This window comes from Populus nigra, chromosome 11, assembly GCF_951802175.1.
Source record: "Populus nigra chromosome 11, ddPopNigr1.1, whole genome shotgun sequence".
NCBI classification, from domain to species: domain Eukaryota; kingdom Viridiplantae; phylum Streptophyta; class Magnoliopsida; order Malpighiales; family Salicaceae; genus Populus; species Populus nigra.
In genome coordinates this window covers 2,422,970-2,435,884 of record NC_084862.1, presented here as the reverse complement: position 1 = coordinate 2,435,884, position 12,915 = coordinate 2,422,970, and the positions used below count along the sequence as shown (strand labels likewise).

Genomic DNA, 12,915 nt, shown 5'->3' with positions numbered 1-12,915 from the left:
TTGAATGATTCTTACAATACAAGGAGAGGGCAGGCATGTCTGAGGCAAATTAATGCCATAACTAATCACAGTTGCTCACAATCATGCACAATAGGAGATAAGCATGATTATCAAGTGTCTGGATACACTTTATACCCTAAAAAGTAATCAATTGCACAAGAGTTTTCCTTTTCTAAAGTGATCAGAGGGGGCACTATAGTAATTGCATTAAAAGCAACAATTTACTTTGCCTTTGAAATTTGAAAACCTCACTCTCTTTCTAAATCGATAGGAATCATGCCTGCCAAAGCAAAAGAGGTGGTGTTGTAATAAAGAATGGAGAAAAAGAAAAGAAGCACATTGCCAACCCATCTTTCAGTCACAAAATTGAAGGCAAAGAAAGGCTCTTCTTCCCTCTCGCCACCCCTGAAATGAAACTTCCTTCTCCTCCTTCTCTAGCTTCTCCACGGACTTCAATTTGCTTTGTTCATGCAAGATCCAAAGAACTCACACACAAGGTATGTCACCTCCCTCCCTCCCTCCTCGCAATCTGATCAACCAAGTTATTTCTTTGCTCAACTAATCAAATTCTGCAACATTGCTAAGCTGAACTTTATCATTTTGGTGTTTATCTTGCTTACCCTATATATAATTGGAAGTGCATGTATTGGAAGCCATTCAGCATCTAGCTTCTCTGACATGCAGTGTTAATTATAACCTATGAAATATAGCAAAGTCTTTACCAGATTATGCAAGTTTGGCATGTTCTTTACATCGTTCAAACCTCATTAGATGTCTCTTTCTGCCAAGCAGCAACCAGTCTCTTGCCCACTTTCTGTCCATTGCATGGAAGAACGTGTCCATTTTGCTTTAGGGCCCCCTGGTTCAAAATATGCCAGGAATCTCAACATGGACCAGCATGATCAGGCTCTTTTTAGAAGAGCGTCCAGGCCCATTTTGACCAATGACAGAGGAAGAAATGGACTCCATTTACAAGCTCATCTTATTTCTCATCAAATTCGATCAAAGCCCATGTTAATAGTTAATACTATCTCTTTTTGGTGATCCCATCGCATGTTTTTCTGTCGTTGTTCTAAAAAGAAATGCTCTAGATTACATTGAATTTAGCGGGGAAATAACCAATATAACACGCAGGATTCGTCAAAAAAGAAGAAGGAAATAGTCGTACATAAGAATTATGGGTGTTCTTGGAAATTTCTGTGCTTAATATGTTATACTAATTAGCTGTACATTAGACCTTGTCAAATACCTTGAGCTGTAAGTACTTGACCTTGTCCTTAATTACTATATGGTTGCCTACAATCTAGGGACTATACCAATCTGAGAATCAATTTCGACAGAAAAAAGTGAAAAACTCGAGCTGAAATTAGGATCTAAAGTTAGAAATCTTGATGAATGGAATATATAGGAGAACCTCACAATTTGGATAAGCTAGAAAATTGATTCGGTTATAAAAATTACAACTCTCTAGTTCTTCCAAACCCAAATCGAAAGCTCGTTTTCTTGATTTTCCTTGTGCGTGTCTAGATTTTTTAAATGCATGTTAAAAAGCAAATCATCACTCATGGGGAGCTCATGCATGATGTACAATATTTGTTGTGCTCCAGGAAGCCTTGGTATCAAAAAGCAATAGAGATGGCTACTCAATGGAAAACAATTTCCAAGTCTACAGAAATATCGACGACGACGACAAACCCTGGACTGTGGAAGGCCATTTCCAAGTCTAAGGAAGTTCCAAACAAGAACAGAACATTGTGGAAAACTATTTCAAGATCCACGGAAATCCCACCAACAAACCCTAATAGAGCAAAGCTAAGGAAATGCAGCTCTGTTAGGGTCGCGACGACATTTACTCGTGTTTGTCTTTGCGCACCTATCTCTTCATACAATGAGGTTTTCCGAGCTGACGTTCCTCCTAGAAGAAGCAATAGCTATCCTAGGTCGAAGCCATTTCCTGCCGTGCAAGAAAGAGTACCTAGTGCGAGACCTAGCATGGAAGGAAGAAGAGTGATTTTTCGAGGAAAATCGTTGACCGATGATGTTTTGATGAGGAGATTTGTCTTGGAAGAAGAAGCGATGATGCAAACTAAAAGGAGGAATCAAATGGAAGTTATTTGGAGAAGGACTATGTTGCGAAGGAAAAAGCTTGGACCAAGTCCTCTTAGTAGAATGGTAATGGCTACTATAGAAGAATTTTAATTTAATTGAGAATAATTTGCTTCTGTCAAAACAACAAATCCTGAAATTTCCCCTTTGATTTTCATTTTTATCTTCCATTTTTTCCAATGGGATAGGTGGTTTGTACTTTTCAAAGGAAATTGATCTCTGCCATTTGTATTAGATGCTTGGGTGGCGATGGAAAACTTACGGCAAGAAATCAAAGAAAATAGCATTCTAATATATATGCTTAATCATCAAATCAAGCAGATGATTAATTAATTTTAGGTTGACGATCCCTTTAGCAAATCTGAAAATGCATGCAGCCCTTTACATGCATGCCTGTGGAGAAAATATATGTTTTCCTCTTCTTTAATCTATGATCTTCAGGGCCTTCGTAGCTAACCTACTTCAACATCTGGACTGAAAACTTTGCTTATACGCCACTCTAAGGCCAAGTTATGGATCGAGTGGTTATCTAATCTACATCAAACTCAACATAGTTATAAGGTTGTTTTATCTGCGATGGCTACTTCTGTCTCCTTCAACACAGACAAATGTTTCCTTTTTCTCTTCTTTGTCAACCACCGCCTGAATCCGCTTTCAACTCCATTCCATCCTCTTAGCAGACCTCCAGTATTATGCTACTAGCTGACATCCCACTCTCCCCAAGGCCTGCACGTTTCGATATTTGGTTTTCTCGGAGCAAATCTTGTTTCCTCTTAGGCTACACTATATCCACACGCTATCAAGAATTTAGAACTATCTTTATTAATTATTATTTTTTTTATAAGAAGAACACCTATAGGTGGTTAAGTCCTAATAATGAACGGTGGATCAAAATCTGGACAGGTGACAATAACATGAGATTGCTTGCACTCAATGATATTGTTGAAGACTTAAATTATAAATGTGGGTATCCAAGCTCAACTTATGCTCAAATTCTTTTAAACATTTGATTCAAGCATGTAATTTCCTATATATTGTGCTTGGTTAGTGTTACGCGAAGATATATATATATATATATATATATATATATATATATATATATATATATATATATATATATGATCCTTAGTGAGTGCTACCTATGTTTAAGGAATATATGGGGTTAAATACGGTTTCCGTTTAATAGTGATCTTTACACTAAAAAAAGAGGGTACACTTACAGTGGTAATAGATTTGACAGGGAGACAAGACAACATTGTATCCAAAACAGGTCTTTTGTGGTTCAAACCACAAAATTATTGAAACAAATAGCGACAAAGCTAAAACTACAGGTAAAGACAATGTCGCTATATACATATTTTATTATTCGCCATTGATAATATAATTACTCTTTTGCCATTCTGAGAAAAATCAATGGCTTGATTTTCGAGTATTTTTTTTTAGATGTTCTATTGGTTATTGTCAAATTAAACAAGAATATAATTATCTTTTTAATTTTTTAAGTAGGTTGAATTACTAATTTACCCTTAAAAAATTCTTAAAACTGACATTTAAGGGTTTTTTTTGTCATTTTACTTTTAAAAACAAGGTAAAATAACTCAATTACTTTTAAAATCAAAATTTTTAAAGTTTGCTAGAGACTTTTTCATCTTTTCAACCTGACTTTTTAGTTATTCTCAAGTTGGTTGAGAACAATTTAGTTTTTTTAATGAACTTAAAATATTATTAAAATGGACAAGTTACTGGTATGTGCGACATCTTTTAATGGCCAAAAATGCCATTTTGCCATGCTAATGAGATTGTCTAGATGTCTTCTTTCTAGTGGGGGTGTGTGGTGGTGATGGTGGGGTGGATTGTCACTAACGAGACTTTCTTCCCCTACTCTTTTCTCTTTACTTCTAAAAAATCACGCTAATTATTCTGAATTTTAGAGTTGTCTTTTTAGTTATTGATATTTTAATTTCAGTCCTTATTATTTTAATTGTTATTTTTTGTTGTTGATCCGTTTATAAAAAAATTATTTATTTTTAATTTCATCATTTAATCTTAATTTGTCATATGTTTTTTAACATGATACTTATTATTTTTATTTTTTTATATAATTTTTATTTGTTTTTAACTTCATCATTTAATTTAAATTTATATCTATAACTTGAATTGTAGATTTGTTTTTCTTTTAAATGAATGTGTGGAACCTAAACATTATTTTTTATAAAAGAAAATTAATACAGCCTTATATAGCACTTACCCTGTATAGCACGACACTATTTGTCGAGGACGGACCTTTTAGATACCCATGGAGGCTTCTTGTGTTGTTGCGTCAAGATACAGAAAAAGAATTTATGTGCCTTTTTGTTTGTTAAGATATATGGTTATGGTGACAGTAATAAAGAGATTGAAAATAAAAGGCCTATCTATAATTTTGTGTAGAATATTCAAATTATTTATTTTTGTATTTTAAAAGTATTTTAGAAAAAATTAATTTTTTTTATTTCAAATTAATATTTTTTGGTTTTATTATATTATTTTGATATGCTGATGTTAAAAATAATTTTTAAAAAATAAAAAATAAATTATTTTAACACATTTCTTGACAAAAAATATTTTAAAAAATACCCGCTGCTACACTTCTAAATACCACTTAATTCTAAGAGATTTACCTAGCAGCCGAGGAAGAATGTTCATATCTTTACCTTTCTTGGTTTGAAATTTGTATACAATGTTTAGAAAAATGTATTGAATATACTATATCAATCAATGTACCTATACGTATTTTAGAGAAACAAAATATCAATTCGTACCATCAAATAAAAAAAAGATTTTTTTTTTCTAAAGGGTAATTTTCTTCGCAATTGGGCTGGAGTTTCAAGTAAGAAAACGACTGATTTGAGGGTTTGGAATTGTTTAATTAGTTTTTTTAACCTCCATGTCTTTCTTAAGAAATAGTATTAACTCAAGTTCCCAGAAAATTTGCCCACCCCTATATATAATCTTAAAGAAGAACCCTTGAATATGCCAACAATTATGAACTATTTTGTTTAAACTTTTTGTCAGAAAGATTTTCCCTTTGGATGAACTTAGCCTAACCGTGTTTTAAAGCCATGCTTTCTTAAACTTTTTCTGGGTTAATAAGTTGCGTTTCTCAAGCTACAAACCATAATTATCATATCTGGCCAAGATTTAAGTAGTTGGTTTGTCTCGTTGATAGAGTTTATTTTAAAATAACACTTTATTTTTTGGAAAAAAAATAAAAAAAGTATATTTTTAAATAAAGTTTTTTAAAAATCTTTCAAGTTTATCCGGCTAATTAATTTTACCAGGTCAATCAAATTATAAATTAACCGTTAAATCATTTGAATTTGGATAGATTAATTTTCAAAATGGTTATGAAGAAAAAATTACTTAGACTAAACTCTAAGACAATAGATTACAAAGTTGACCTAATAGACTACAAAAACAAGATGATAACGTGTAGATTAGGCTTTTGCAAGCTGAAAACTGACCTTCATTGTCTTATTGGCCTTGATTCAACCTCAAAACTTAACTTCAAATAGTTATATTGCTCACGCAAGAAAAAAGAAATCAGGGAAGCATATATCATTTTCGTCGCAGCAATGATTGTTCATGACATAGAGCTTCGTTAGTGCCCTCGAGAGTATCCTGGTGAAATCCTGCTTCAATTTAATATTCTAACATGGCCTCTGAGAAAAGTCTTAACAAAAGCCACCATTGACTAGTAAGGCCGATTAGCTTCATAAAGGCAATTTTTAATGTTTCGACAGGAAGAACTATTCCATACCTCACCTCCTTCAACTTTTGTGGGCAACCTATCTCACCAAACATCACCCTTTATAGTGGCCTGGGATCTTCCTCTTGGCTTAACCTTGAACATTCGTACATGTTTTGGTTTTAATATATTACAAAATATTATCTCTTTTTTTTAAAAAAATAAATCTAAGTGTTGGGGTTAAGTTGTTGTTTGTAATTGCGTTTCCAATAGGGATTAGGCAAAATTCAATTTCTTTTTGTTCTTATAGACTAAGATACCTCTGTGCAAACAAATGAAAAGGCTACAGCATCAAAAATTTCTTTAGAATCTTTTAATAATTTTGGTTCAGATTATTTGACTAAACTCAAATAAATAATTAATCCCACGATTTTAATTTAATGGAGAAGATAATTTTCCGACAGTTTTCTTTTGATCTAATAGGAATCTATCATCGTCAACAAGAAGTTAGTGGGGATTCCATTCTCAAGCAATGATGGAATGCACCTGGTTTTGTATTGTATTCTAAACGGTCGGATAAAATTTAAAAAGGAATTTTTATTTAAAATTAAATTTTTTATGTTTTTAAATTGTTTTGATGTACTAATATAAAAAATAAATTTTTTAAAAATTAAAAAATATTATTTTGATAAATTTTCAAATAAAAATACTCTAAAAAACAACTACTAGCATACTTTTAAATACTTTTCTTCTTGATATTTTTAGTGGTTAAGCAGTTCATCCATGTATTAGCGTGGATCACATGTAATTTGCTGCTATCAGGCACACAACACAAGCTTTTGGAAACACCATAGGAGATTCCATTTGGCATTAATTTTATTAATCTAAAAGTACCTTTAAAGTTTAAATTCTTGTTCTTGGATTCCAGTAATCCATCCGATGGAAAACTATAAAGTAGAGAAGAGAACAAGGACATGGATATATAAAAGGCATCCAATGCTGTCTTTAGATTATCGTTTTTGGTATCCGTGTGCAAATGATCATATGGCCCTAAACTTAGGGTTTTCTCAGTTTTATTTTTTTGACTTGATTACTTCGAGCTTTTTTTATTAGATTTTTTCCCCTTCAAATGCATTGATGAGACGTGGTAGTTGACTGAATATTTAGAGGTAAAGCACTATTACAGTGCTGGAAGTGAAAGCTTACCAAATCTGGGGCAAACTCCGAATACTTAGACATAATTAACTTCAAAATAACAATCTGTGTAATGATTCACTAATCTGCGCTCTTATGTTGAAGATGAACGAGGCTAGTCGATTTGTTGAAGCCGTGGGGGTGTGGAAATGCATCAGTAAATGAGCATTTCATCACTTAGATGGAAGCATCCATGTGAGCAGGGATGGATGAAGAAAAAAGCAAGAATGTCGGCTTATGGAATGCAAACAGTGGTGAGAATCCAATGCCCAGAAAATCTGAGTTTCTTCGTTCAATGAGGGTCAGTTAGGGCACAGGATCTGGCTAAATGGCGTAGTCAATGGTCAACATGTGAATATTTCTATTCTACTTGTGGACATTGGGTGTTAGGTTAGTCGAAAGAAGATTATCGGTTTAAGAATGCACAATGTCCTTGTTCTTTCAAGGTGAGAAGGGGCTGAGAAAATGCCTCAAGCTCTAAATAAGTCTAAGTCTAGAAACACCAATATATATATATATATATATATATATATATATATATATATATATATATATATATATATATATATATATATATATATATAAACATTTCAGGATACTCAAATCAAACAAGTTAATTAAAGTTTATAGATTAAGTTGGATTTAATACAAAAATCGAGATAGTTTCAGATAATTTAGCTTTAAAATAATTATAATTGCTAGAATTGATTTACATAAATAAATACTTGAGATTATTAGTTATTGAATCAACTTGTAAATTACTAATCGGCTCTAAAAAATTTGTTTTAGTTGTGTTTTTTAGGGGTGATTATTTTTTAGTTCTTTAGTTTTTATCTAAAAAAATAATCAAGCCAATTTTTTTTAAAAAACAGAAATCGTTTCAAACCGACTGGTTTTGGTTGGTTTTTGGTTCAGTTATTTTATATTAAAAACAAAAAACTATATTGTTTTTTGAGGTTTTTTTTGTAATTTCTAATGGGTTTGGTCTCGGTTTGCTCGGTTTTTTCGGTTTGGTTCGGCTATTAAAATTTTAGTTCGTTTGGTCTTTTAGTTTTAGATTTATGAAACCAAAACTAAAGTGGTCGGTTTTTTAAATATTATAATTGATTTAATTGTTTTTTTAAAAGTTTGATTTTTTTGGTTATTTTTTTTGTTTTCTTGGTTTAACTGATTTTTTAGTTTTTTTACTGATCTTTATTTTTTTTAAAAAAATAAAATGATATTATTTTAGATATATATTTTTTAAAAAGTTCTTTAAACTTAACATGACTCGGATTTGTCGAAATTAATCTGGCCACATGTTGATGTGTTGGATCATCCAAACCCAACCAGCTTAATAATGCACAAAACAAATGGGGGAATTCTGTAGCTCCATGTCCCATCCCATGTATCTTGAAAATACCATGATTTTCTTGCTCTCACGTGCAAAGACAGGGTGTGTAGATGGGACAACAATGAGTGATCACAACGCCTTCTGCAACCCATGTCTGCAAAATTACAATACTCTTGCGGGCCCACAAAGATATTCTGATCGAATGGCTGATGTTACAAGGATCATTTTCAATCGTGTACGATAGCAGCTTTTCAGACCCCATATGATATTCTGATCCAATGGCTAATATCACATGGATTCTATATCATTGTCAATGGGTCCACTGTCCTCGTCCAAGATGTCATTGCCTGGTGACACCGTATAAGATACCTTCTATGCTCTGTTAAGTGGTATAGATTGTTTTTAAAATATTTTTTTATTTTTAATATTATCACATAAAATAGTTTAAAAATATAAAAAATTATAATTTAAAATTAAAAAATTATAATTTTTTTAAACTCATGATGAAATTATAATCTAAACACATTGAGGTATGGTTTGGAGAAGCAGTGCAAATCATATTTTATAAAATTTTAATTTTTTTTATTTAAATTTAATTTTTTTAATGTGTTGATATTAAAAATAATTTTTTAAAAATAAAAAAATATTATTTTAATATATTTTTAAATAAAAAATACTTTAAAATTGTTTTTATTTTTATTGTGTCCTCACTGCAACACATGGAAGGTAAAAGACACGCTCCGAAACTGATAAGAAAGCAATAAATCATGCTCTTTAAGGGCAGTCTGTTTAAGGGTCTCTTTTAGTCTTTTCCTTTGTATCATGACACATTTTGCACGCTCCATTTGAGGAGCGTCGCTAATTGTTTTTTAATTTCTATTTAACGTTTATTCAATATTGGGGTGCCAAATTGATAATTGACCCAAAACCCAAGTGGGGAAGAGCAGAGTCATTAAATTCAACTCCAAGTGTATTCAATACAAGTTTCATATCTAAGATGATTAATTCGGTTTAAATTTATTATTTAAAAAATTAAAATAATAATTTTTTTTTGACAAAAACATGTCGGCCAAGTTCCAGGTCACCATTTACAACTATGGGAAAAGGACACAGAGAAAATAAAGGTAGTTATAATTAAGCAATTAACCCATATATTAGGACATGGTGGAAACTTAATTCTATATCCATATTTTAAGAGTATATTTGTTTTACCTTCAAAAATTATTTTCAAGAATTTTTGAATTTTTTTAGTTTTAATTTTTTTTATAATTTTAGTATTTTTTTCCATATATTGTTATTAAAAAATATTTTATTTTGATGAAATGGCTGAATATCATAAACACAAACCAATGACATGACACATTATGTCATGTTATCATATATGAATGTGATAGGGATTTAGAAAATCAGCATGTCTATGTATATTATTATTTTTCTGTCAAATCTCCACATTCTCTTGCTTGTTTCTGTCCCCTGTTTTTTTTTTTCTGGGTTTTTAATATTGTGTTAATTATTATTTTTTAATATTTTGTATTAAATAATATTATTATTTTTTTGAAAAAATCATTTTGATATGAAAACATGAAATAAATTAATTTAAAGTAAAAAAAAATTAAATAGAATTCAAATTATTTTAAAACCCTTTTTAAAACACAAAAATAAACATACATAATTATATTATGGATTTGAAGCTCATGAATATTCTTAATTATTTGTAATAACTTGTTGAAGGCAGATGGGCATAATGTTGTGTTCAAAATAGAAGACAAGAATTTCTCGGAGAACACCTAACGTTAAAGAGTGGCTGAGATTGGGTCTGCGGAGACCAAATGTTAAGCACAAATGACTCAGTCTAGCTAGAAAGTCTTGAACCAAAAAACAATTGTGTTGCGGTCAAGGATAACAACAAAACAGAACCCTAACTTGAATTTTGGTGAAGAATTTTATGTCTCTACTCAATCTTTGTTTGATTGTATTCATTACCGAGTCAAGCAAAGGGAGATCAATTATTAAAAAAAAAACACAAAATGATAATTATACTGTTAACCGATCTTGCATGAATCATAATTTAATTAGAACAAGTTAACTAAGTTTTCATCAAGTGAAGCAATAAATATTTTAGTCTAAATTTTCAATCGTTTTGATATAATAATATTAAAAATATTTTTTAAAAAATAAAAAATAATTTTAATATATTTTATATAAAAGCACTTTAAAAATAATCACACCTTGAAATGGTGGACTTGGCCAACTATCCTTTGCATGGACCATAAAATAGAAACAAATAATAGTTGTTGAACTTGTTGAATTGACATTTGTCAACCCCATCGAAAATTCACCGAATTGACTCTTCCAACTCGTATGAGCATTGCAGCGTTTCCAAGAAGACCAGAGAAGCTGTGAAGAGCTCTTTGAAACTTGAATTTTATTTTCTTCTTTTAGCATCGTTACAATTGCAAATATATACACCTTTAAGTAGTTGGTTTCGAATAGCCGGGAAAATATTTATTTAGTTTTAAATTTCATAATCAAGTGTTGTCCCTAATTTATTAAAAGATTGATATATTTATGATGATGCGGCTATCTCTATTGGCTAGAAGACGAGAGTTTTAATCCTTTATATAACACAAAGATCTTCTCTTTCATTAAGAGATGTATTTTCAAGGGTAAAAATCACTACGTGTTTGAACTCATATTAGTTGAGAAAATATACTACATGCAGATTTAAACATATATCATCATCGGCGTTGTCTGTGGGGATGTCATTGTCTGCGGGGATGTCAGCCATGATATGCTACCCAAGCTTTACTTCGAGAAAGGCTATGATTATGTCACTATTTCTCATCATTTAGAAGACAATAGCCTCCCTCTTTTTTCAAGAGATAAATTTTCAAAGAAAAAACTTACTATGCGGTTGAACCTACATCAATTGGAATAATATCTTTTAAAGATCTTACTATAAACAAAAGTGGACATGCATTATCATTGGCGTTGTCTATGGGAACGCCAACCATATCATGCTACCTATATAGGTTATGAGACATCTTGAGAAACGCAAATATAACACTACTCAAACCCAAGGGTTTTTTTTTTGGGTGGGGGGGGGGGGTTGGAGAGGGAGCATGAAAGAATCAGCCCAACTAAGCTACCTTGTAACTCGACAAGTTCTTTACCTGACCGAGCTACCTTGTAATTGTTGGATACCTTGTAATTGTTGGGTTTTTTTGGCGGAGCCCAACAAGCTCATCAATCTTTTTTTCTGTTCTTAATTTTTTTTTGTTTTTTTTTTAATTGCATGAATTGATTCTATTGTTTTTTGAATTACACTATGTTGATTTGTTTTTTGAATTACCATTATGTTGATTTATTATACAAGCTGCAACTTTAGCTAGCGCTATCATAATGGAAAATATCATCTTTCATGGTAAGCCATTATAGATATTTTCTAGATATTTTTCAAGATAGATTATATATTTTCAAGTTTAGCGAGAGAGAGAGGGAGGATATCTTTTCATCTCAATAACACAGAGAGTATAAAGAGCTTTTTTACACATAACTAAATTCTGTTTTTTATCACTTGATTAATTAAATTTAAATATTAACTTAAATATCATAGTGTCATTCATTTCACAAGAATCATGTTTTTACATTAATAACTTAGACCCAAATCTAACTTGAGCATTTATTTAAGAGAGATTAAGTTCAAGCGTGGAGTTATAGAGAGTAAAGAGGGCGTTGCTCTCTTGATTTTTTCGAAATATTAAATATAGCCATCTTTAATATTCCAAATTTATCATTTTTTTTTATAATGTTTGCCTCTCATAGTTTTTTGAATCCTCACCCCACTCCTACCTATGTTCCAAAAATATTAATCCCATATGAAAAACAAAAAAAAGTATATTTAATCTATTCCATTCTCAACAAATTAGTTAAATCTTGTTTTATTTTTTTCCGACTCTGAAAAAATAAAATAAAACATTTGACTTTTATTTTTTTGGAGGGGGGACAAAGGGATAGTACGGGGTATTCATCAACTTCCAAGTTGCAAAGTGTAACACACGTCCTGGAGTGAAGCGGGCTGTCTGCAACAAAATGACAACCTACCTTGTCTAACAAATAAATTCTTCACTGAATATATTATTATTATTATATCAACCAACGTTTAAAAATAAATAAATAAATAATTTAAATAATTTAATTTACAAATTTAAATAGTTAAGTGAGGTTTTAAGATATGATTTATTTTATTTTTTATAATATTTTTTAAAATTTTAAATATATTTGATCATTAAAACTTTAATATCATATTAAAAAATTAAATTAATTTAAAAATTTAAATGAATTTTTAAAATATAATTTATATTATTTTTAAAATATTTTTTAAAAACTTCAAATTTATAACTGTTCAGTTATTAAAGATGATTGACTTATAATTTAGTTAATTTGGATTGAGTTTTAGAGAGTATTTGATTTGGAGGTGGCTAAGCATGTATTTTTAGTTTTTGAAGGTTTAATTTATAATTTAAAAAGGTTATATCTTTGAAAAAAAACTACT

At 30.5% G+C, this 12,915-nt stretch overlaps 1 protein-coding gene across 1 annotated transcript; it reads left to right on the top strand.

Moving 5' to 3' along the window:
* Positions 1 to 252: 252 nt before the first annotated feature.
* Positions 253 to 2,340, top strand: LOC133668208 (uncharacterized). Its single transcript, XM_062087973.1, has 2 exons — positions 253 to 497; positions 1,608 to 2,340. The coding sequence occupies exons 1-2, from the start codon at positions 469 to 471 to the stop codon at positions 2,197 to 2,199; spliced, it is 621 nt and encodes a 206-aa protein (XP_061943957.1). The 5' UTR covers positions 253 to 468; the 3' UTR covers positions 2,200 to 2,340.
* Positions 2,341 to 12,915: the final 10,575 nt, after the last annotated feature.